At 41.9% G+C, this 23184-nt stretch overlaps 1 protein-coding gene across 14 annotated transcripts in view; it reads left to right on the top strand.

The window, feature by feature from the left end:
* LOC136850629 (zinc finger protein 418-like) overlaps positions 1-23184 on the top strand; it is a 191848-nt gene that overhangs the window by 108235 nt on the left and 60429 nt on the right. For all 14 annotated transcript variants that reach the window (XM_067124337.1, XM_067124343.1, XM_067124344.1 and 11 more), the window contains one exon: positions 17913-18072. In XM_067124337.1, the coding sequence (XP_066980438.1) occupies positions 17913-18072 (160 nt within the window). The remainder of the gene's footprint in view (positions 1-17912; positions 18073-23184) is intronic.

The raw sequence follows: 23184 nt of genomic DNA, 5'->3' as shown, positions 1-23184 counted from the left end.
TAAATACATTAATAAACAGGTGTCACACATATAAAAAAAACAAGCAGCACAAAACATAATACCAATAATGAAAAAATGGTAAAATAACAATCATAAATGGAAAATCAGGCAACATAAAGGAACGGTACTGATGTCCTCCTCCAATACCGATGACCATGACAGAGCCGACACGGCAACCATTTCGTCCTTCAAGAAACGTACTGACGTCCTCCTCCAATACCGACGACCATGACAGAGCCGACACGGCAACCATCTCGTCCTCAAAAATGGCACTGATGTCCTCCTCCAATAACGACGACCATGACAGAGCCGACACGGCAACCATCTCATCCTCAAATACTCTCCTCTGCTCTGCTGCTCCCGGGACCTGACTCTCAAGTATGAATACCTGCTGCTGCTACTCCAGCTGGCTTGCTGCTACCCTCAACCTGACTTGCTGCTGCTATGAACCTGACTGGTGAAGTCTGACACCATCCACCATACGTCAACTCGCCAGCAAGAAAAACAAATACAGTACAAAAAGGAGGCAACAACCCACTAAGGGAGCAATCGGCAAACGATTATTCCTAACACCTCCCCACCTAACCGAAAAAAAATTTACAATAAATTTTTTTTTTTTAACATACAAAATACTCTCCCCTGATGCTGCCACACCCCCGTCAGCCAAAACAGAACCAACCCTGGCCTAAGGTCACCAATCTTATGATCTCGCCTCTCGAGATCAACAGGTTCTTAAAAAAAATAAGCAATTGGGCTGTAATGACTGACGAGAGGTGACAAACAAAGGAGGAAGGAGCAGAGCAAATACAAAAAAAGTGACCGTAATATTAATTTATTTACAAGTTATATACACAGTATACATTGAGTCAGGTTCAATTTAAAATAAACAAATAAATGAACATTATTACAAGTGAATTAATCACTTAACAGCAGCAGCAACAATCAAAACCAGAAAATCAAATAAGGGTCAGTACATACAGTAACTGAACATCAAAATTACCAAAAAACATAAGCATGGGCAGCTAAAAAAAAAATACGAATAACTAACACAATGAGCATTAACTAGTCAATAAAATATCCAGGTAAAAACCAAAAAAAAAAATCATTACATAGGCAAATTGATAAACAATTCAAAAGCTTAATAATTAACAATACTCAGGCAGCTAAAATAATAGTTTCATAACTCACAGGCAGGATAAATATAAAAAAAAAAGCAGCACAAAACAACGGTACAGACATCCTCCTCCAACACTGGACGACCACGGTAGAGCCAACATGGCAACCATCTCGTCCCCAAAAACAGTACTGATGTCCTCCTCCAACACTGATGACCATGACAGAGCCGACTTGGCAACCATCTCGTCCTCAAGTACTCTGCTGCTCTGCTGCCAGGACCTGACTCAGGTACGGATACCTGCTGCTGCTATCCCAACTGACTCGCTGCTGCCTTGGACCTGATTCACGTTGCCACGAACCTGAGTGGCGAAGTCTGACACCATCCACCATACATCAACTCCGCCAGCAGGAAAAACAAATACAAAAAGGAGGCAACAACCCACTAAAGGGAACAATCAAAAACATGATTGTTCAAGACTAAATATATATATATATATATATATATATATATATATATATATATATATATATATATATATATATATATATATATATATATATATATATATATATATATATTAGAGATATAGAGAGAGAGAGAGAGAGAGAGAGAGAGAGAGAGAGAGAGAGAGAGAGAGAGAGAGAGAGAGTTTCACTAGTTTACAATATACAAAGGATTAGTCATTCTAATACCGTTCTTGAAAAAATTGATTCATATGATATGTCAGCAAATCTTTACAAAAATCGTAATTGTTGATGTTACTAGGGCTAATAGTTCAATTTATAAGTCATAGGCCTAAGTCTACAAAGCTCGCATATATGAAGAAGATAAGACATAACGATAGTGTTGGCATTTTTAGATGAAAATATTAAAACACAAGAACAACGACAACCTTTGAACTATTGTAGTAGCATCCTTTAATCAAGTAAAGTATGATAACAATATCAGAAAAAACTCAGTTTAAGGGAAACAGCAGGTAATTTCTCTGACGCACCAGTAATGTCCGAGTTGTTTCATGCGCTCACAACGGAGTTGCCAGATAGCGCCAGCTGTAACTGTTATAAACTGTTGTCCGAAAAGTTTTGAAGCAGGTTGCAATACTTTTTTGAGTGAGTGTACATACTGTATGGCTTACAGCTACGTGTGAAAATAATCCAGCCGCCCCCTCCTTCGTATTCAGGCACGAACATTTTCTTTCATACAGTTACTATTAAAGCCATCCTGTTTTCTTTTACTGGGGAAACTTTGGTATGTGTGGAACTCACAAGAGAGAGAGAGAGAACAAAAATACGTATGCACATGAAAAAATTTAATACTACGTGCACATTAAGATTACGTCAATGATACAGGTACTCACCAGTGATGAATGTTGATTAAGGATGATGATGATGAATTATCTGTGCATTCCAATGAATGACAATGAAGATATGACTACACAGTAAAGCAGAGGAGTTACATCTCCCCTGAGGGTGCCTCTTCCCCATCTTCAGGAGGCGCTTTGTCAGGGGTTTCGGGAAGCACTTCTTCAGGTACTTGGGGAGGCACTTCAGGTGATTGGGGAGGCACTTCTTCAGGTGCTTGGAGAGGCACTACTTCAGGTGATTGGGAAAGCACTTCTTCAGGGGTTTGGGGAGGCTTTGGAGGGTTCTTCCTCATACATTTTATAAACGTAGTGATAAGCAGCTGCTGTCGCTGCTTCTTCATGCTGGTGAGAGCTTGATTATAGGACACCAATGCTGCATCCAGGGCATTTGAAAACTTTAGCGTTCCATATAAGAATCCTATAATGAAGCCACATCATGAGCCTCCTTAATCATCCTCTTAAGTTGGGACAGACGTTCCAAAGACAGGCCCTCATCCTCCTTCTCGTCTCCTGAACCTGGCTTGTCTTCCTTGCTGGCAGACTTTTCCTGCTTTTCCAAATCCTGGTCTGTCAGGGGGTCTGAGTGGGCATCAGTGAGGATGCCGACTTCATCTGGGGTGATATCCTTGGAGCCTGCTCCACCAAGAATTAAGGGTCTCCTTCTTCATGTCATTCAACGGTTGGTTGATGACGGACAGAAATGGCAATAGTGAATTTATGCCAATACTCTTTCAGCATGAATTCACGGCCAGTGTCTATTGCATTCATAAGGTGCTCGAGGGAGTTCTGGGTGTAGGTTCCTTGAAGGCATGGATCACGCCCTTGTCTATAGGCTGGAGAAAGGCAGTGTTGGCAGGGAGGAACTCGAGCTGGACTCCCTCGTAACAAAGAGCCACAGCATTATCCATAATCAGCAACACCTTGAACGCCATGCCCAAGTCGTTGAGGTATTGCCTAAACACAGGCAGCAATGCCTTGTTCTTATTCTTGAGGGCCTTGGGGTTTGCATCCTTGTAAATGAGGCCTGGTTTCAGCATGAAGTCAGCTGCATTCCCACATTATGAGGGTAACCCTATCCTTCTGGGCCTTGAATCCGGAGGCTTCGACTTCGTCCTTCATGAGCTATGTCCAGGACAGCATCTTCCAGAACAGGCCAGTCTCGTCCATATTGAACATCTGTTCTGTGTGATAGCCCATTTCCTTTATAATTTTCTTGAAGGTGTCTTGATATTTCGCAGCCGCTTCTGTATCTGCAGAGGTTGCTTCCCCATGCAGGGAAACATTCTTGAGTTGGAACCACCTCTGAAAGCAGTGGAACCACCCCTTGCTGGCCTGAAAACCTTGAGGAGGTGATGATGATCCTGCTTGTGGCCCTTCCTCCTCTACTTGTGGCATGGGTTCATCAAAGCCTAAGAATTTTAATTCCCCTGCGTCATCGCCTTCCTGTGCCTGTACGTCGCCACCTTCCGTAGCAGTCGAATACTGCTGGTATATTTGTCACACTTTTTTGTGAATGATGTTGGAGTTGAAGGGGATGTTCTTCTTATGGCAGCCCTTCATCCAAAACGCTAGTGCAGATTCCATCTTAACGATTATCTTATCACGCATTGTCGAAACTGTTTTTGCACTACCGAAGAAGCTCATACTTACAGCCTTCCATATCTCTGCCTCTTTCTTCTTAATGTACCTCATGTTACTTTCATTCAACTTAAAATGGCATGGTACTGCAGGGTAACTTTTGCCTTCAGTATATCCAGAAGCTTTACCTTCTCATTGAGCTTCATGACCACCTTCTTTCGTTTAGGCTCTTTGCCAGAAGCCTTAGAAGGAGCAGTACATTTAGGAGGCATTTTAGAACATGATTGGCTGTGATACACAAAAATTTAAAATGACACACACACATTCGCGATTACACCCGATGAGAAGATGCTACGTACTACGCGGGGAACTGGGAGCGATGAGGCTCCCACAATTCCATCTTTGTGAGATGGGATTGAGGATCCAGCCAATCAACGCCAAGTGTGCAGCCAATGCGCGCCAAGGAAAATGAATGGCACTACAGGACTGGCTGCTTTGCAGACAACAGCCAATAACGTGTTGAGTATCATTGCTCCTGGGTACATCAGAAGCCCAGCATGCATTTTCCTTCGAGATTTCTCTGTGGATCGCTGGCTTGGGTAAAACACTTTTTAAGAAAAAAATCCATGTTATTGAAATTTTGTTGTGTTTACATTAATATATTACAGTATTGTAATATTTGAAAATTAGTAAATTTTTTTTTTATCATAAAAAATGTATTTAGGTACAGGAGTCATGAAAATATACTGTACAGTATACTTAGTAAAATGAAAATACAGACATATCTTAGTGTCATGGGTAGATGCAATAATGATGAAATATACTGAAAAAGAAATGTCTCTTTTCCTAGACGTGACTGCTTCCTGTGTTTGCTCACCTGTCAGTTCCTGTTGTCAACGCTTCGTGAACAAGTGAGAGATTCGATGAAAACCCTTTCTTGTGGAAGTGATACCACATGGTATCTCGTGCCAAGCCTTTGTAATATGGCACAATATTTGGTCCACTTTGCATCAGAAAATTTGATCTGGAAACTTCTATGGCGTGACCGGAAGTGGGTGGATATTAGGAACCAGTCGTTGTGTAGAAAATCAAAAAACTCCTTATATGGGAATAATGATCGTCGTCATTAGCTCTGCCTATATGGGGGTATATAAGCTTCGAGAAGAGACTTCCCAAGACAGAGATATAGACAGAGACAGAGACGGCACTCAGAGGTTGGACAAAGCAAGGTTCTGACGGGAGTATCCTCTTCAGACAACCCTTACTCTTCTCCATAAAATCTTGTCCTGCCCAAGACGAAGAGAAGCAGCCAACCCTTCCTGCTCGTGATGAGAAGTCCCTAAGCCCTCCAAGTTCGAGACGAGGTGAAGCAGCGAGCCTACATACCAATGACGAAGAAAAGTAGTCAGCCCTTCCTGCTTGTGTGGAGGAGTAGTCGCTAAGACCTTCCTGCCTATAGCGAGGATGAGTCTTTAGCCCTTCCTGCCCTCCATTTGCACAGTCTCCAGATTCTTGGAGAAACAGCATTTCCTGCCTCATCTTAAAGACATTCCTTCTTGTGACGTTTACGAGCCCGTGGTCATCGTACCAGCAACATTTCTGCTGAGTTCCCAGCTGCCCTTCTGTGATGTCTTCAAACCCGAGGTCATCATACCAGCAAGATCTCTGCTGAGTTCCCAGCCCCCTTTCTGTGATGTCTTCAAGCCCGAGGTCATCGTGCCACCATTTAAGTATTAAGATTGCTCTGCCTTGCAGCCTGTTTCCCCTATCTATAACTGCTTAGATTTATTTTGTTTAGTGTAACATTGAGTGAGAGCAATGGGGAAACATTTCGTTTGCTTTGTAAATGAGGTTGTGAATAAATGTGTTGTAGTGTTCTGAGAGTTTCTTTTTATATTTGTTTCCCACATTTCAATTGATGGTGTTGAAACATTGTTGTTTGGAGTTTGAAAGAACCTGGAATGATTCTTGCTTCATGACACTTAGTACATAGTTCACAAGTCCCTTCGTATTTTAGATATGCCCTACGTACTATATATCATCTTGAAACACTTTGATATTTCAAAATCATTTTACAACACAACAAAATACTATCTATAAAATGTACACTATGCACAGAATATCAATGTTGTTATGTGCAGTACTCTGTATTTACATATGTACACTGTAGCACAAATGACCCAGCATCTCTGGCCAGCATCTCAGTTCACTGTGTATTCCTCTAGAGGTCGAGTGTCGTGTACATACATATCGGTGCAGATTTGCGTATCTTTTTGAATTGTTCCCAAAGATGCCTCCTAAACGTCTCGCTTCTTCTAAGGCTTCTGGCAAAGAGCCTAAGTGCCAGAGGAAGATCATGACACTCAAGGAGAAGGTAGACATGATTGTTACATTAAGAGAGGGCAAAAGTCACAGAAATAGCAGCCCATTATGGCCTTACATTAAGTGCCGTTGCCTTCATCGAGAAGGAATATGAAGATGGTAGAATGCTTGGGAAGGCCCTTGCTGGAGAAGAACTCGCCACCTTTGTTCATGTACTCTCTATCCCACCGACGGACCAAGATTTTGAAGAATTTCTTGGTCTGTACAAAATTCTTAAAGTCAGGCAGCTGCAGACAATGATAGAGTCATGGGATAATTTTGAGGAAATAGCCAGAAATTTTTTCAGTGGCCTTAGTGAACCGATGCACCCCTATCGTAACACCTTTGTGGACATGTTCAATTACCTCAACAAGGTGGTGCCTCCCAAAACCCCTGACGAAGCACCTCCTGAAGAAGGGGAAGAGGTGCCCTCAGAGGAGATGTAACTCCTCTACTTTGCTGTGCAGTCATATCTTCGTCATTCATTGGACTGCACAGCTAATTCATCATCGTCATGTATAATCAACACTCATCACCAGTGAGTACCCGTTAGATTTAATCTTATTATTAGTATGTATTATTATGACAGGTACCCAGAGTATATTACGTATTATTATTATTTAATAATCTTATTTAATATTACTGTACTGCTATTATTTAATCTGATTGCTATTATGTACTGTAGTATTATTATTACTGTACATTATTATTTAATGTTATTACATTAACCCTTAAATGCCGAGCCTCTATTTACAAAAGTGTCTGCTGTATGCCGACAGGGTTTGAGAGTTAGCGCCGAAGTGGAAAGAAAGTTTTTCAAAAAATCACAGCGCACTTAGTTTTTAAGATTAAGAGTTCATTTTTGGCTCCTTTTTTTCTTATTGCCTGAAGTTTAGTATGCAACCATCAGAAATAAAAAAAAATATCATTATCATATATAAATATTGGAATATATGACAGCGTGAAAAAAAATTTCATAATTGTATACAAATCGCGCTGTGAGCAAAACGGTTAAAGCTAATGAGTTATTTTTTTTCTTTGTATTTTACACTAAATTGCGATGACTTTGGTATATAACAAATTGTAAAACGATCAAAGCAACACAGAGAAAATATTATCACAAAATGATGCATGAATTCGTAACGTGCGGACATAAAAAAGTTTTTTTCAAAAATTCACCATAAATTGAAATATTGTGCTAGAGACTTCTCGTTTGTTGCAAAATGAAGGTAAATGATTGAATATTACTAGAATGTAAGAGTTTTAGCTTACAATTGCATGTTTCAACCATTTCGGTCGAGTCAAAGTTGACCAAAGGTTGAAATTTCGGCACTTATCGTGATTTATATGAAAATATTTCAAAACTGATAAAAGCTACAACCATGAGTTATTTTTTGTTGTATTCTACATGAAATTGTGCACATTTACATATATAAAACGTTATCTAACGGCTAATATAAAATGGTGCAAAAATTACGACAAAGTGACTAAAGAATTTCTGAGATTTTCAGCAGAGTTAGCGCGTGTGGACGTAAGGAAAATGTTTTTTTCAAAAATTCACCATAAATCAAATATTGTGCAAGAGACTTCTCGTTTGTTGCAAAATGAAGGTAAATGATTGAAATTTACTAGAATGTAAGAGTTTTGGCTTACAATTGCATTTTTCGACAATCTCGGTCGAGTCAAAGTTGACCGAAGGTTGAAATTTTGGCACTTATCGTGATTTATATGAAAATATGTCAAAATTGACAAAAGCTACAACCATGAGTTATATTTTGTTGTATTATACATGAAATTGCACACATTTTCATATATAAAACTTTATGTAACGGCTAATATAAAATGGTGCAAAAATTACAACAAAGTGACTAAAGAATTTCTGAGATTGTAAGAGCCTGACGCCGTCTCTTCCAAACACGTGTGTGTTCGTGTGTTCGTCGTCCATCGGAGTGGCGAGACATTTGGCGTCTTCACAAACAGAAACATACACACAGTTTGATACAGAAGATTCGTTGGAACATTGCGTACATGATTAGAAACCTTGCATGGCAATGCAAGTAGTAGTGATTGTACATACATCAAGACAACAATGGTTAGGGAAGAACAGACGGAAATATTTTATGGTTGAAATCGCATTCCTTTAGAGAAAGAAAACGAGATGCTCTTGTTGTCTTGTCCACTCCGATGGACGACGAACACATGAACACACACGTGTTTGGAAGAGACAGCGTCAGGCTCTTACAAGATTTTCAGCAGAGTTAGCGCGGATGTAAGGAAAAAGTTTTTTGTTCATGAGACTTACCTGTCAGATATATATATAGCTGTATTCTCCAAATCCGACAGAATTTCAAAAACTCGCGGCACACGCAGTGTGGCCAGGTGGTTAGTACCCATTCCCGCTGCTGGGAGGCGGGTATCGGGAACCATTCCCATTTTCTATTCAGATTTTCTCTGTCGCCGGTACTGTCAACATCTGTTTTCAGTACCTCCGTCTTTGGATTTCGTTAACTCGTTGTTTACACTTAAGTATTCTCTTTGACTTTTGGTTTTTGACTTGGGATTGTGGATTGGCATACGCTTTTTGTGGACTGTTTTTGAATTTGCTCTTGATTGCTCTTTGGATGATGTCTGGATCTAGTTCTGCTAGCTTTAGAGTATGTTGTGTGAATGAGTGTAAGGTGAGGCTACCGAAAGCTTTGATAGACCCTCACTGTTTGTATGAGGTGTAGGGGGCATGTTTGCTTGATTAATGATCGCTGCAAGGAGTGTGAGACTTTGTCGGATGCAAGTTGGAGGGTGACAGGATCAGGAGGTCCTCCTCCAGGAGTGTTTGTAAGAGTCAGGGTACTAATTCCTCTCCTGATAACCCAATTATAGACATAGTTTCACCTATCCCTGTGGTTTTGCCTTCGGGCCCTGAGGTTGTGTCTGCGGAGGGTATGGCCCTGACGGAGATTATGAACACCATCCGTGCTCTGGAATCAAAAGTGACGTCGCTTCAAAGTGCAGTGAAGTGTAGTGATCCCCCTAGTGTTGTGGAGGGGGCGTCAGATCGGCCCCATAACGCTTCTAGGCCTGGACCTCTGCCGGACTCCCAGGACTCAGGGAGGGGGCAAGTTGAAAGCCGTAAGAGGGTTACGGGGACTTCCCACCGATCTGGCGTCCCTTCGGCAGGACCTGTTGTCACTTCCCAGGCTGCCAAGGATCGTGTGCATGCACGTATCCTTAAGGACTGCTTCTCGTCCTCCAAGGTGTCCTCCCTGCGCAAGGGGTGGATCTCTCGGAAGGACTCTCGCCCGCTGAAGAGAAGCTTCAGAGAAGAGGACGCTTCACGTCCTCTTTCTCAAGGCATTGTTTCACCGTCATCAGGGTGTTTCGACGCTTTCCCGCCACAGAAGAGGACCAGGACGTCTTCAGAGGAGGACGTTTTTGAGCGCCCCAGTCGCTCCAGGGAGAGAGCTGTTTTAACTCCCGTGAGGAGGAAGAAGGCGTCCCCTCGCCCCTCGTCTTCTCACAGGATCAGCTCTTCCCCCGAGAAGGAGACCTCTCCCTCCAAGAAAATCCTGCTGGATATGCAACGTCAGTTGGCTTCTCTCCTTGCAGAGAGGGAAGCAGAGCCGCGTCGTAGTCGCAAGGACTCGAGGCTGCCTATCAAGAGGTCCAGAAAGTCCCCCTCTCCTGCGCCTTTTTCGTCGTCTCCGTCACCTGCTTCATCGCCCTGTCATTCTCAGCTCGCTGGATCGCCATCATGACGTTCGTCTGCAGCGTGACGCTCCGCAAGCAGCTATCCTAGACACCTCAGTAGCTGCTCGTCAGGACGCTCCTCTCGCTACTGTGCAGGACGCTCGGCTGGACGCTAGGCTGGACGCCCGGATGGACGCTTGTCAGGACGCTCGTCAGGACGCCTCTTTGGTTGCTCGCCGTGACGCTCCAGAGCATTCAAAGACTGCGGGGAAGAGAAGATCCCTCCTGCGTGTTGGGCCGCAAGGCCTTCGTTCTCCCAAGGTCTTGGGAGACTCTCTGGTTTCTCCCATTGTAGAGGGAGAAGTCTCTGGCGAGTCGGAGCCTGCAGACCTTGAACAACCTCCTGCTTCTTCGTCTACCGACTACCAGGTGTTGGCCGGTCTTCTTAAGGACTTGTTCGGTGACAAGTTCAAACCCTCGGCTCCTCTCTCTCCTCCTTCGCAGTTAGCTTCGTCCAAGACGAGGAGAGCGCCGGGGTTTGTTAAAATGACTTCATCTCTTGCTACGAAGAAGGCCTTCAAGAAGGTTAACACCTGGATGGAGGAAAGGAAGACCCAAGGCAAGACTTCTTTTGCCCTGCCTCCGTCCAAGCTTAGCGGCAAGGTAGGTATGTGGTACGAGACCGGAGAGGGCGTCTGCTCAAGAGTTCCTTCGTCGTCCCAGGGAGATTTCGCCAGCTTAGTCGACACACCTAGAAGGTCCCTCCTGTCTGCAGCCAAGGTGTCATGGACTATGTCTGAGACGGACCATCATTTGAAGGGACTATTCCGTACCATGGAGGTCTTCAATTTCTTGGACTGGTGTTTGGGAGCTTTGGATGTCAAGCTTAGAAGTCCCAACTTGATCAGCCTGGGGGAGCTGTCCAGCGTGTTGAACTGCATGGACAAGGCCGTCAGGGATGGCTCAGAGGAACTGGCTTCCCACTTTTGTACGGGCCTCTTGAAGAAGAGGGCCTTGTACTGTAACTTTACTTCTAAGTCAGTTTCTCCGTCACAGAGGGCAGAATTGCTGTTCGCCCCTTTGTCGACCCATCTCTTCCCCCAGTCTTTAATCAAGGACCTCGCTGCTAGCTTGAAGGAGAAGGCCACTCAAGACCTCTTGGCCCACTCGTCAAGGCGCCCAGCAGTCCCTTCGACGTCGTCGTCGGGTCCGACCTCCAAGAAGAAGAAGCCCTTTCGTGGAGGAGCTTCTTCCTCGAGATCGTCTCCCGAGGAAGAGGTTTTTCCAGAGGCGCAGCCCCATCAAAACCTAGGGGCAAGAAGTGATTTACAGCGCCTCCAGACACCGGTGGGAGCCAGGCTTCTTTCGTTTGCGGGAGCCTGGAGAGCAAGAGGGCAGACACCTGGTCCTCAAAGTTCTCGAGAGAGGATACAAGATCCCCTTTCTCTGACTCGCCACCCCTGTGCACGTCGCCCAGGATCTGTCGCCCTCCTACCATCAAGAGAAGCAACAGATCCTGTTCGAGCTTTTGGAGCAAATGCTCGAAAAAAGAGCTGTGGAGCAAGTCCTGGAGCTAGACTCCCCAGGATTCTACAACCGACTGTTCATAGTTCCGAAGCAGTCGGGAGGATGGAGACCAGTCCTAGATGTCAGCAGACTGAACCGATTCGTAGTGAAGGAAAAGTTCACGATGGAGACGTCCCAGTCTGTTCTAGGAGCATTAAGACCAGGAGATTGGATGGTCTCTCTGGACTTACAGGACGCTTACTTTCACGTCCCGATACATCCCCAGTCGAGGAAGTACCTGAGGTTTGTACTAGGGGGAAGAGTGTTTCAGTTCAGAGCTCTTTGCTTCGGGCTAAGCACAGCTCCCATGATCTTCACGATTATCATGAGAAATGTGGCGAGATGGCTTCACTTGGCGGGTATTCATATCTCTCTTTACCTGGACGATTGGCTCATCCGAGCCTCTTCACAGTCAAAGTGTCTGGAGGACCTGAAATCGACTTTAGAGTTGACGAAGTCCCTAGGACTTCTAGTGAACGAAGAAAATTCCCATCTGATCCCGACACAGTCCATCGTGTATCTGGGGATTCAGATGGATTCAGTGGCTTTTCGAGCTTTTCCATCCCAGGAACGTCAGCTTCAAGGCTTAGGAAAAGTCTCATCCTTCCTGGGGAAGGAGACATGCTCGGTGAGGGAATGGATGAGTTTGCTGGGGACCATTTCCTCGCTGGAGAAGTTTGTTTCCCTGGGAAGACTTCATCTCAGACCGCTCCAGTTTTTCCTGACGGAAAACTGGATAGACAAGGAGGATCTAGAGGAGACCCTGAAGATCTCTCCTGTTGTCAAGAATCACCCGAGGTGGTGGCTCGACCCCTCGAGGTTGGCAGAAGGGGTTTCTCTACGCCTTCTGAGTCCCGACCTAGTGTTGTTTTCCGACGCGTCCAGGGAGGGATGGGGAGCAGCACTAGGAGGGGAGGAAGTGTCAGGCACCTGGAGAGGGGAACAGGTGTCCTGGCACATCAATCTCAAGGAATTAGGGGCGATCCTGCTGGCCCTGCAATTCTTCGAGAGCCAAGTATCAGGCCGAGTGGTACAAGTAAATTCAGACAACACCACAGCCCTGGCATACCTCAAGAAACAGGAGGAACTCGCTCCCGGTCCCTGTTCGTCCTGGCAAGGAAATCCTGCTTTGGGCCCATGCTCGGGGATCACGATCCTTACGAGATTCGTGGCAGGAGTGGAGAATATCCGTGCGGACCTTCTCAGTCGGCAGCGTCAACTTCTGCCTACCGAGTGGACCCTTCACGAGGAGGTGTGTCAGGAGCTGTGGAGGTTATGGGGACGTCCCTTGGTGGATCTCTTTGGCGACGTCCAGGACAAAGAGGCTCCGCTATACTGCTCTCCCATTCTAGATCCAGGAGCAGTAGCAGTAGATGCCCTCCTCTGGGACTGGAAGGGAATGGATCTCTACGCCTTTCCTCCCTTCAAGATTCTGGGGGAGGTAATCAGGAAGTTTTCAGCGTCGGAAGGGACGAGGATGACGTTGATCGCCCCCTTTGGCCAGCGGCAGAATGGTTCACAGAGGTCATGGCCTTCCTGGTGGACTTCCCAAGAACGCTTCCCCTGAGTAGATCTGCTCAGGCAGCCCCATTTCGAAAGGTATCACAAAAACCTCCCGCTCTGAGTCTAACTGCATTCAGACTATCACAAAGTTGGCAAGAGCGAGGGGGTTTTCGAGAGCAGTGGCAAGGGGTATCGCCAACGCCAGGAGACCCTCCTCCAATGTGGTATACCAATCTAAGTGGGCCAATTTCAGGAAATGGTGCAGAAGCGAAGGGATTTCCTCAACCACGACCTCTGTGCCGCAGATAGCAGACTTCCTGCTTCATCTCCGAGAGAAGGAAAAGCTGGCAGTCTCAACAATTAAAGGCCATAGAAGTATGCTGTCGGCAGTCTTCAGACATAGAGATCTAGACTTAGCCGACAACAAGGATCTTCACGATCTATTGAGATCCTTTGAGACTGTTAAGGTGCCTCAACCCAGGACGCCTTCCTGGAACCTGGATGTCGTTCTAAAATTTTTAATGTCAAGTACATTCGAGCCTCTTTCATCGGCATCTCTCAAGAATGTGACAAGGAAGGCTATTTTCCTAACTGCTCTGGCGACGGCGAAGAGAGTTAGTGAAGCAAGCCATCAGCAAGCACATAGGCTTTAGAGGGCTCAATGCTGTATGCTCCCTAAGCCCTATGTTTCTTGCCAAGAATGAAAATCCTTCAAACCCTTGGCCCAAGAGTTTTGAGATCAAGGGTATGACAGAAATTCTTGGACAAGAATCAGAGAGAGTCCTGTGCCCTGTCAGGGCTCTCAAATTCTACCTAGACAGGACGAAAGGAAGTCGAGGCCCGTTGGACAATCTGTGGTGTTCTGTTAGAAGACCTGACTTACCGATGTCCAAGAATGCTATGGCATTCTTTTTAAGAAGTACAATCAAAGAGGCTCATTCTACCTGCCAAGACAGCAACATGAGACTTCTGAAAGTCAAGGCTCATGAAGTGAGAGCCATTGCGACTTGTCATGGCTTTCAGAAGAACATGTCCTTAACGATCTTCTGGGTACCACCTTCTGGCGAAGCAATTCAGTGTTCGCTTCACATTACTTGCGGGACGTGAAGACGACTTACGAAGACTGCTCTTCGCTAGGACCATACGTTTCCGCAGACACAATGTTGGGGGCAGAGAGCAATACTCATCCTATCCTTTAGAGGTTAGGAAGTATTTTTTAATCTTGTTTTTTGTGTTTTTGGTTGTTGGGTTGGCCACCGGAGGTGGACGTCCCAGTCATTAGCCTATGTTAGGTTTAATGACTTAGATAGGCTCGGTCAGGTGGTTGGTCGTTGCTCCTTTTGCCCTCTCAGTATGGTCATATGATCTAGTCCCTTTGTGGTCATGCCCCCGTGGACAGATCATCTAGAACTCACCAGCTATATAGGTCACTACCTTGCTGGAGACTCTAGTAAAGCAGAAGCAGGCTTGGGTGACAGTAACCACGAAGTCAGCTATGCTAACAGGTAAGGAACCAAGGCGTCAATCGCCTACATTTATTTGTTTCCTAAATCCTATTCTGTCTCTTCCCACCTCCAATGGTGGGATTCAGCTATATATATATCTGGCAGGTAAGTCTCATGGACAAAATGATATTTTAATGATAAAATAAAGTTTGTTCATACTTTTGGCCTGGCAGATATATAAATCATAGTGCCCACCCACCTCCCCTCAGGAGACAGTGGCACTAGAAAATCTGAATAGAAAATGGGAATGGTTCCCGATACCCGCCTCCCAGCGGCGGGAATGGGTACTAACCACCTGGCCACACTTTTGCCTTCTGAGTTTTTGAAATTCTGTCGGATTCGGAGAATACAGCTATATATATATCTGCCAGTTAAGTATAACAAACTTTATTTTATCATTAAAATATCATTTTTGAAAAATTCACCATAAATTGAAATATTGTGCTAGAGACTTCCCGTTTGTTGCAAAATGAAGGTAAATGATTGAATATTACTAGAATGTAAGAGTTTTAGCTTACAATTGCATTTTTTTCTACCATTTCGGTCAAAGTCAAAGTTGACCAAGGTTGAAATTTTAGCACTTATCGTGATTTATATGCAAATATTTCAAAACTGATAAAAGCTACAACCATGAGTTATTTTTTGTTGTATTTTACATGAAATTGCACACTTTTCATATATAAAACTTTATGTAACGGCTAATATAAAACGGTGCAAAGATTACGACAAAGTGACTAAAGAATTTCTGAGATTTTCAGCAGAGTTAGCGTGCGCGGACGTAAGGAAAAAGTTTTCTTCAAAAATTCACCATAAATCAAAATATTGTGCTAGAGACTTCTCGTTTGTTACAAAATGAAGGTAAATGATTGAATATTGCTAGAATGTAAGAGTTTTGGCTTACAATTGCATTTTTCGACCATTCTGGTCAGTCAAATTTGACCGAAGGTTGAAATTTTGGCAGTTATCGTGATTTATATGAAAATATATCAAAATTGATAAAAGCTACAACCATGAGTTATTTTTTGTTGTATTTTACGTGAAATTGTGCACATTTTCATATATAAAACTTTATGTAAAGGCTAATATAAAATGGTGTGAAAATTACGACAAAGTGACTAAAGAATTTCTGAGATTTTCAGCATAGTTAGCTGATGCTTTCTTTTGGGATAAGAAAGAAATTCGTGCATGCGCAGCAGGGTCACGCTTGTAAACAAAACAACAGTGCGATCCGTGAACTCCCAGCATCCCTCAAGGCGAGTGATTTAAAATTTTTCGCAAACGAGGCCTATCAGTATTTTTCCACGAATATTTAAAAAACTTTTTGTAGTCAAGGTATTTTACGTCCACTTGGCACCCGACAGACAACTTTTGTCGACGTAAAATACGTCCTGTCGGCGTTAAAGGGTTAATAATATGAAAATGCACAATATTGGTCTACAAAAAAATGAAAAAATAATCCACGAATAGTAAGTTTTCTGCGAATGATTTATACTGAGGGTAAGTCAAAAAGTTCCAGGAAAAATTGTTGAATGATGTATTTACACAGGAATGAAACAACCCAAATACTTGTAAACAATTATCTGTGATGTAGTGATCATATAGACTTGTTACCTCAGTCATCCTCTTGCTACCGTGGTGTTGACATCTGCTTCAGAAAAGTAACTTCTTGAACCCATGGAAAATAAAAATTTTTGAGATGAGAGCTAACATCAAGTTCCTGACCAAGCTTGATTGGAAACCAGGAAAAATTATTGAAGCTTTGCAATAAGTTTATGGAGATTCTTCTCCATCTAAATCAGTTGTTTATGATTGGATAAAGCGATTTAAGGATGGTCGGGAGGACCTCAAAGACAACCCAAGAGAGGAAGACCATCGACTGCAAAAAATGAAAGAATTGTGGGACTGCAAAAATGAAAGAATTGTGGCTTTGGTGCAGAATCTAGTGGATGAAGATCGTCGGATTACTATCGATATGATAGCTAATGAAACTGGGGATCTCCCATGGTTCCGCATTTTCAATTTTAAATGAAAATCTTGGTTTGAGTAAACTTTCAGCACGTTGGGTCCCAAAAGTGTTGCGGCCAAGACCAGCTGCATCAAAGAGCTGAACTTTCTCTTGCAGTTTTAACGAAGATTGAATCAAATGAATCAGAGTTTTTGACCGGATTGTTACTGGAGATGAAACTTGGATCCATCAATATGACCCAGAAAGTAAAATTCAATCAAAGCAATGGTTACCAAGAGGTTCAGCTGCACCAGTGAAGTTCAAAGTGGCGAGATCTGCCCAGAAGGTTATGGCAACAGTGTTTTGGGACTCAAAAGGAGTGATTTTGATTGATTTCCTTGAAGGACAAAAAACAATCACCGGGAACTACTACAAAGGTGTTTTGCAAAAACTGAAGACTGCATTGACTAAAAAACGTCGAGAAAAGTTGCACCGCAGAATTTTGTTCCATCATGATAACGCTCCAGCACAGTCATCAAGGCTTGCAAGAGAAGTCCTACGGAAATTTAGGTGGGAAACTCTTCCACATCCTCCTTATAGTCCTGATCTTGCTCCTTCAGATTTTTTCCTGTTCCCAGAACTCAAGGAACACTTAAGAGGAGTCCGGTTTGAATCTTTGGATGCTGCTAAACATGCAGTTTCAACATGGTTTAATAGAAAGGCCCCAAATTTCTACAAAGAAGGGTTGCAGAGGTGGAAACAGCGCCTTGAAAAGTGTATAGAGTTAGATGGTAGATATGTAGAAAAATGATGTTTGAATTTCCTTAAATAAAGAGTATATTGAATTTTTCCTGGAACTTTTGACTTACCCTCGTAGATATGTTCCACATAAAAATCTGCGAATGGGCGAGTTTACCATGAATGATTTATAGATAGGTTCCACAGAAAAGTTGTGCGAATCGCTGAGTCTTTGAATTGTGAATCTGCAAATAGCAGGGGTTTACTGTAGATATACAGCTGCTATATGTTTGAAATATTTCTTTATAATTCACCTTGATAGAAGTATTTACGGTATTTCAGATTTTTTTCAAACTGCTTCATGTTAGTGAGTATTAATTAAATATAATACTCATAGCAGCATGAGTCTTGAAATGGAGAAAAGGGGAATCAAAAAGATTCCCAAAAGCTCTCTGTGTATACTGTTTATTTTTAAATATGCTGTATGTACCCATACATAATGTGGGTTTGTTCCTCCGTTAATGAGTATATTATGACTAATGAATTTTTCAGATTCCTGGTTAGAGGCCGAGTTGAAACTCACAAAAGAAGTGTACATGGCATAGGGACTGCTGATCAACAATTATGTAGTTATTGTGGCCGCACTTTCAGCTCTCGCTATAACATGGATTATCACCTGGCAAAAGAACATGGCATTGGATGTGCAAAAATGGTTAGTAACACTCTATTACACTGATGCATTCATCCATCATTGTTATTTGATTAAGTGAACTTAAATTTTTTGTAATGTATGCGAAAAAATTATGACCATAATAAATGTATTTTTCACACAAAAATCCATAATGTCATAATAGCCTTTCTACATAGCACTTTCTCCAGATACACCCCACAAGAAGAATTCCCTTTTCCACTTATATCAGTATGTGTCTAGGTTCCAGGCCATCTCTCTCAGTAAAAACTGGTTTTTCTCTGCATGTGTGTAGTTCAGCCAACAACTGAAGTTTCATTCCCCAGAGTTTTTCATTTAGAATAGCTTATTATGAATTGTTAAACAGTTTTCCTTTATTCTTAATTAATTGTAAATTTCATTTTTGTAGTATGAGGTTTCTGATACTTTCTCTTTTTTTTCTCATATCTTAGTGTATGCATATTTCACCAGCCTGGAATTTTAAATGGATTTACCTGTTGGCAGTTATTTGAGTACAATTTTAATTGAACAGCTAGCTGTTAATTTTTTTCAGCTCCAGGCTGTCTGTTTTGGTTAGCGTCATGTTCTTATTGTTGGTTTACTTTTAATTATAAAAGTTTGCATTGCATAGTGAACTCTTGGTTTTCCTTTGTGCAATTATTGCATAATTATTGCCTTGTGGTTAGTGTTATGTGTTTTAATAAATAAAAAAAAAATTAATGTAAGGCAATGTTTTTATGTTTGATTAACAAAGGTTTCCTATTCCATAGTATAAATACAAGTGCAGGTACATTTCTTGGAACTATAGAGTGAAACAAAGAAGATGGCCCAATCACTTTTAAAATAATTTACGTAAGGAATTGTTTTTATACATTTAATAGACAGTGATTTGCAGTTGTGTAATTGCCTAATCTGAAATACAGTACATATATGCATATGGTTACACTTTATTTAACCAGATACCTCAGAATTGCTAAGCATGTGATTGCCAGATGAACAGAGTGACACATTTCTAAAAATTACCTTTTCAGCATAAATTTAACAAGGGCATTACATTGTATAACTAAATCATACACTGCAGTTGGAATGTTTAACACTCAAGAAAAAAATAACCATATGTACTTTACTTGTAAAGACAAAACTCCAAAATATTTCATTGTTACAAACCAGTTTCTTTACAAGGCAGATAGCAGGCTCCAAATGACTGACTCAGGTGCTATCATAGGTTTAGACAGGAAAGTGTCACTTGTGTGGTTGTTTCACCATCCAATAAATTTGACACACTTAAAAAATTTGCAATTGAACTAAAAACACACAAAAACTAGAGAAAGTAGACACATTAGTACTGAACTGGAGAAGTAGTGAAAAATTCAGACAAGTCATCAAAGGCAAAGTTACTCTATACAAGATGATTTACTAAGGAACACACAATTCCTTAAATATAAACATACTCACTGCCAACAGAAGCAAAAAGTAAAGGACAAGGAATCCATTGGTGAGCCAGTTCAGAAAGAATAATGCATGGAAAAGTACCACAAAAGCTAGAACTCAGCGAGCTTGGATACACAGCACATGTCTAGATGCTCAGAAATTACAATGAAAAATGAGTAACATGGCAGACTAGGCATACTTGGTGGAGTCTTTCGTCTTTCAATTTTTTAAGTTAGTGTAACTGGGATCTTTTTACATGGAATAAGGCATTAATCTTGACAACAAATGCACTCCAGATTTGACCTGTGAATTGTGAAGACTGGCTTGCCTCTCAATTGGTGCTTCATAATACTGAAAAGTCAGTTGGAGGCCCAAGGGTTCTGCAGAAGTTAGGGCTTCCTCAACATCATAGAGTTCTTCAGTTCTGTCATTGAACTCAGGTAGAGCTAAATCAGGAGGAAGTGACTCAAGTTCACAAGACTCAAGAGTCTCTTGTACTACCAACTTTTACAAAAGATGGAGCGAAATTTTCTATACTCGATTGAGAATTTTTCTGATAATATGTTATCCAAGCCAGAACCTCATAGCCCTCCATCTCATCCTCAAAAAAAGTTCTTCCTCTGACACCTACAGAACACCACTCAGCAGTCTGTAGCAAAGAACCCTTTATTACTGATGCACATCAAGCAGCCTTATGAGATATTGAGTTGAATTCAAATGTTGTCTTCTTGTGTTACACACACTTGTCAGTATGTCAAGTTTTGATAAGGTCTACAAGTGGCACTGCTTAGCAAATAAAACACTCACAGGACAGAATTAGAAGATTCATTCTCCTCCCACTGGCATGACTTGTGCTATAGGGAAAAAATTGTTAAGTCCATGTGAAGTGCTCCTCTCAGTTGACATGAGTAACCTTTAGCAGGACTTCAGGTGGCTTTGGAACCAACCAGATGGTATGAGTGCTTCATAAAGCTCCTCTTCCTGATGAAAGGAAAAAGAAAGGTTAATAAACTTAGCCTGAGTAGTGAGGTGCACAATAAGAATACTGCTATCTCTCAGTGTGGTTCTTCTGGCAATGGAGCAGTGAGCCACAGTTTGCCTAGCTTCTGATGCCACTCACCAGCACATAGCCCTTACTGGTTGTAACTTCTGCTCCTATTCGTGTCCTGTGCCAGTTTGCAAATATAATGTCATCTGATTACCTATTTAGTTCTGAGAAAGTGCTCAGCTCACCTATACCATGCATCTTGGATTTTAAAGTAGTCCCAGTAGAGATTGTTTTTCATCCTGCGTCATGTGATGAGCCACCTGCTGTTGTAGTCGGTTTCATTTCATCAGTCCACTTCGGGTGAAGATGTGGCACATGCATGTGGGCAGCACGTGATTGACTTAAATCAACACTTCCGATATCATTGACTTATTGTGATAAATATTAAACTTTCTTTAATAATGCATTGGAATATTTATATAGATAAAGAACCCTTGCCCCTTCTGATATATAAGTCATAAAAATGTAGATTTGTATTCATTATATACCAACACAAGCAAATGAAAAATGAGATTGTATCCAACAATCTACTGTACTCGGGTCAAACACAAATGAACAATGGGCCAGTAATTATGATTTATCTTATTTGTATAGCCAGAACACACTTAGACCTATGCTCAAAAACTGTTCAAATCACAATATTTTCTTGTCATTCAAACTTTATTCAATTTACAGTCTCATTGCATCTATATAAAAATAAGTTTATCATGATACCATAGTAATATCTACATCTGTAAACTGAAAAATAACCTTTAATATTGTTTAACATTAAAACATGAAGCATGGATTAATGAAGCAATGTCTATGGTACCGATTTTCTGGGTATTTTATTTTAACAGCCTTCTTATAAGCACACATTCATTCCATTTCAGTCAAAATTACTTTTTTTATTTTAACCTTTATGTATTCATTCAATCTAATTATCATTCCAATGCCCAACAAATTTTTTGAATGAAAAAAAATTGTATTCCTAGACTAGCCTTTCATGCCGTATATATGTCGTGAAGACTAAGGATGATGGGAACTGAATGGGATTTTAAACTTTTGCTGGATACGTTGTTTAGCTAAGTACATGTAGTCTGAAAGTGCCTAAGCACTGGGCTGTCATAATTATTTGTATGCTCAAGAAAAAATTATATAGATATTCAGTTCTGGAAGACAACCACAATACCATTACTATCATGCCATGTTATAAGTGAAATTTCCCACCCTCCAACCAGTACAGCAGTGGGTGTTCCATTCACCTCCCCAGGTCCTAGAAAGCCTCATAGACAACAATATTTCTTACTTATTTTGAACATCAACCTACTCATGTAATTTACATCCAAGCAATTATTAAAAAACAGATTTTGATGTAGGAAAACCTATTTTTGATAGTTGCTGTTGAGCCCCCAAGGAGTTACCATGGTCTACCAGAGCTCCTTGGTGACCAGACTAATATCGAAGAATTCTCTTTTAGCCTGGTCTTGTAGCTGGGGATTGTGTCGTAATGATAAACACTAACGTGATGGAGCATAATGGACTCAAAGATAAGCTGAACCCAGTTTTCCAACGTCAGAACCTGCAAGAAGAAGTGACTGTTGCGCATGGGCATCCGCCATCTTGTTTACGAATGTACCGATTAAGAACCAGGGAGTCATTACTCTCTGTTGGTCAATGCAGGATGATCCCTTGCCCAAATCCCATGCCTTTTCGTCAGGGAAGTGGGAGGGTTTTGAGGACTCAACAGTGACTACCAAAAATAGGTTTTTCCTATGTCAAAACCTTTACAAAGAAATTGACAGGTGACAAAACAGCTTAAGGTCTTAGTTTTAAATCCAAAACACCCCAAAGAAAAGACATTTGTGGTCCGAGGTCAAGCCAACAAATTTCAAGCCCCATTCTCTATTCCAAATACTCTTCAGGTTTTGGTACCAAGGAACAAGAAACTATACATGAACTTATGTTTTAGGATGTAGTTCAACAGTGGCTTACCTAAGCATGCTGGGTTTGGTTGCAGTACTGTCACCCTTCTCCCAGTGATAGTTAACATACTCACTGTCAATAAAACCCCTGGTTTTCTGCTGCAGCACCTAGGGGCTAGGACTAACCATGCCACCTACTGACACACACTGTAGTCGAATTTGTTCAAGCTCTTGGCAATAATATTTTTTAAAAATACCGTCTCTGATGACCACCCTGTACATTTGGAGACTTCTTTGAAAGAGAGATTTCTGAAGAAGGCCAACAACGTACTTATTTTCCTAATATCGTGACCTAGGAAACGAAATATCGTGACCTAGGAAACGAGTGTGGATTTGCCTTTTTAAAGAGACAATACAAATATTCTCAGCCCTGGTAGGGAGAGTGGTTTGTTTGTGCTAGGTTGTAAGAGAATCGGACCCTCTGAGATGTTTGCCGTGACTTTTAGGTAAACCTTAAGTGCTTGAACCAGGCATAATTTTTTCTCTGCTAAATTGAGTTTTCTTATCAGAATAGATTTCCTTCTTAAAGGATCCTCATTCTTGGCCAGGAATGATGGGCCAGGGGACAATACTAATTGATGGTAAGCTGTTTGCGTGATGTATCATCCCTGTCTGAGAGAACCCAGCTCACTAATACGAGCTCCTGATGCTAGTGCAATCAAGAAAATCACCTTTTGTAGCAGGTAAGTTGTG

The sequence above is a fragment of the Macrobrachium rosenbergii genome, chromosome 22, assembly GCF_040412425.1.
Source record: "Macrobrachium rosenbergii isolate ZJJX-2024 chromosome 22, ASM4041242v1, whole genome shotgun sequence".
Classification (NCBI taxonomy): domain Eukaryota; kingdom Metazoa; phylum Arthropoda; class Malacostraca; order Decapoda; family Palaemonidae; genus Macrobrachium; species Macrobrachium rosenbergii.
Note: the sequence above shows the minus strand (reverse complement) of the source record. Positions and strands in the feature narration are given on the sequence as shown.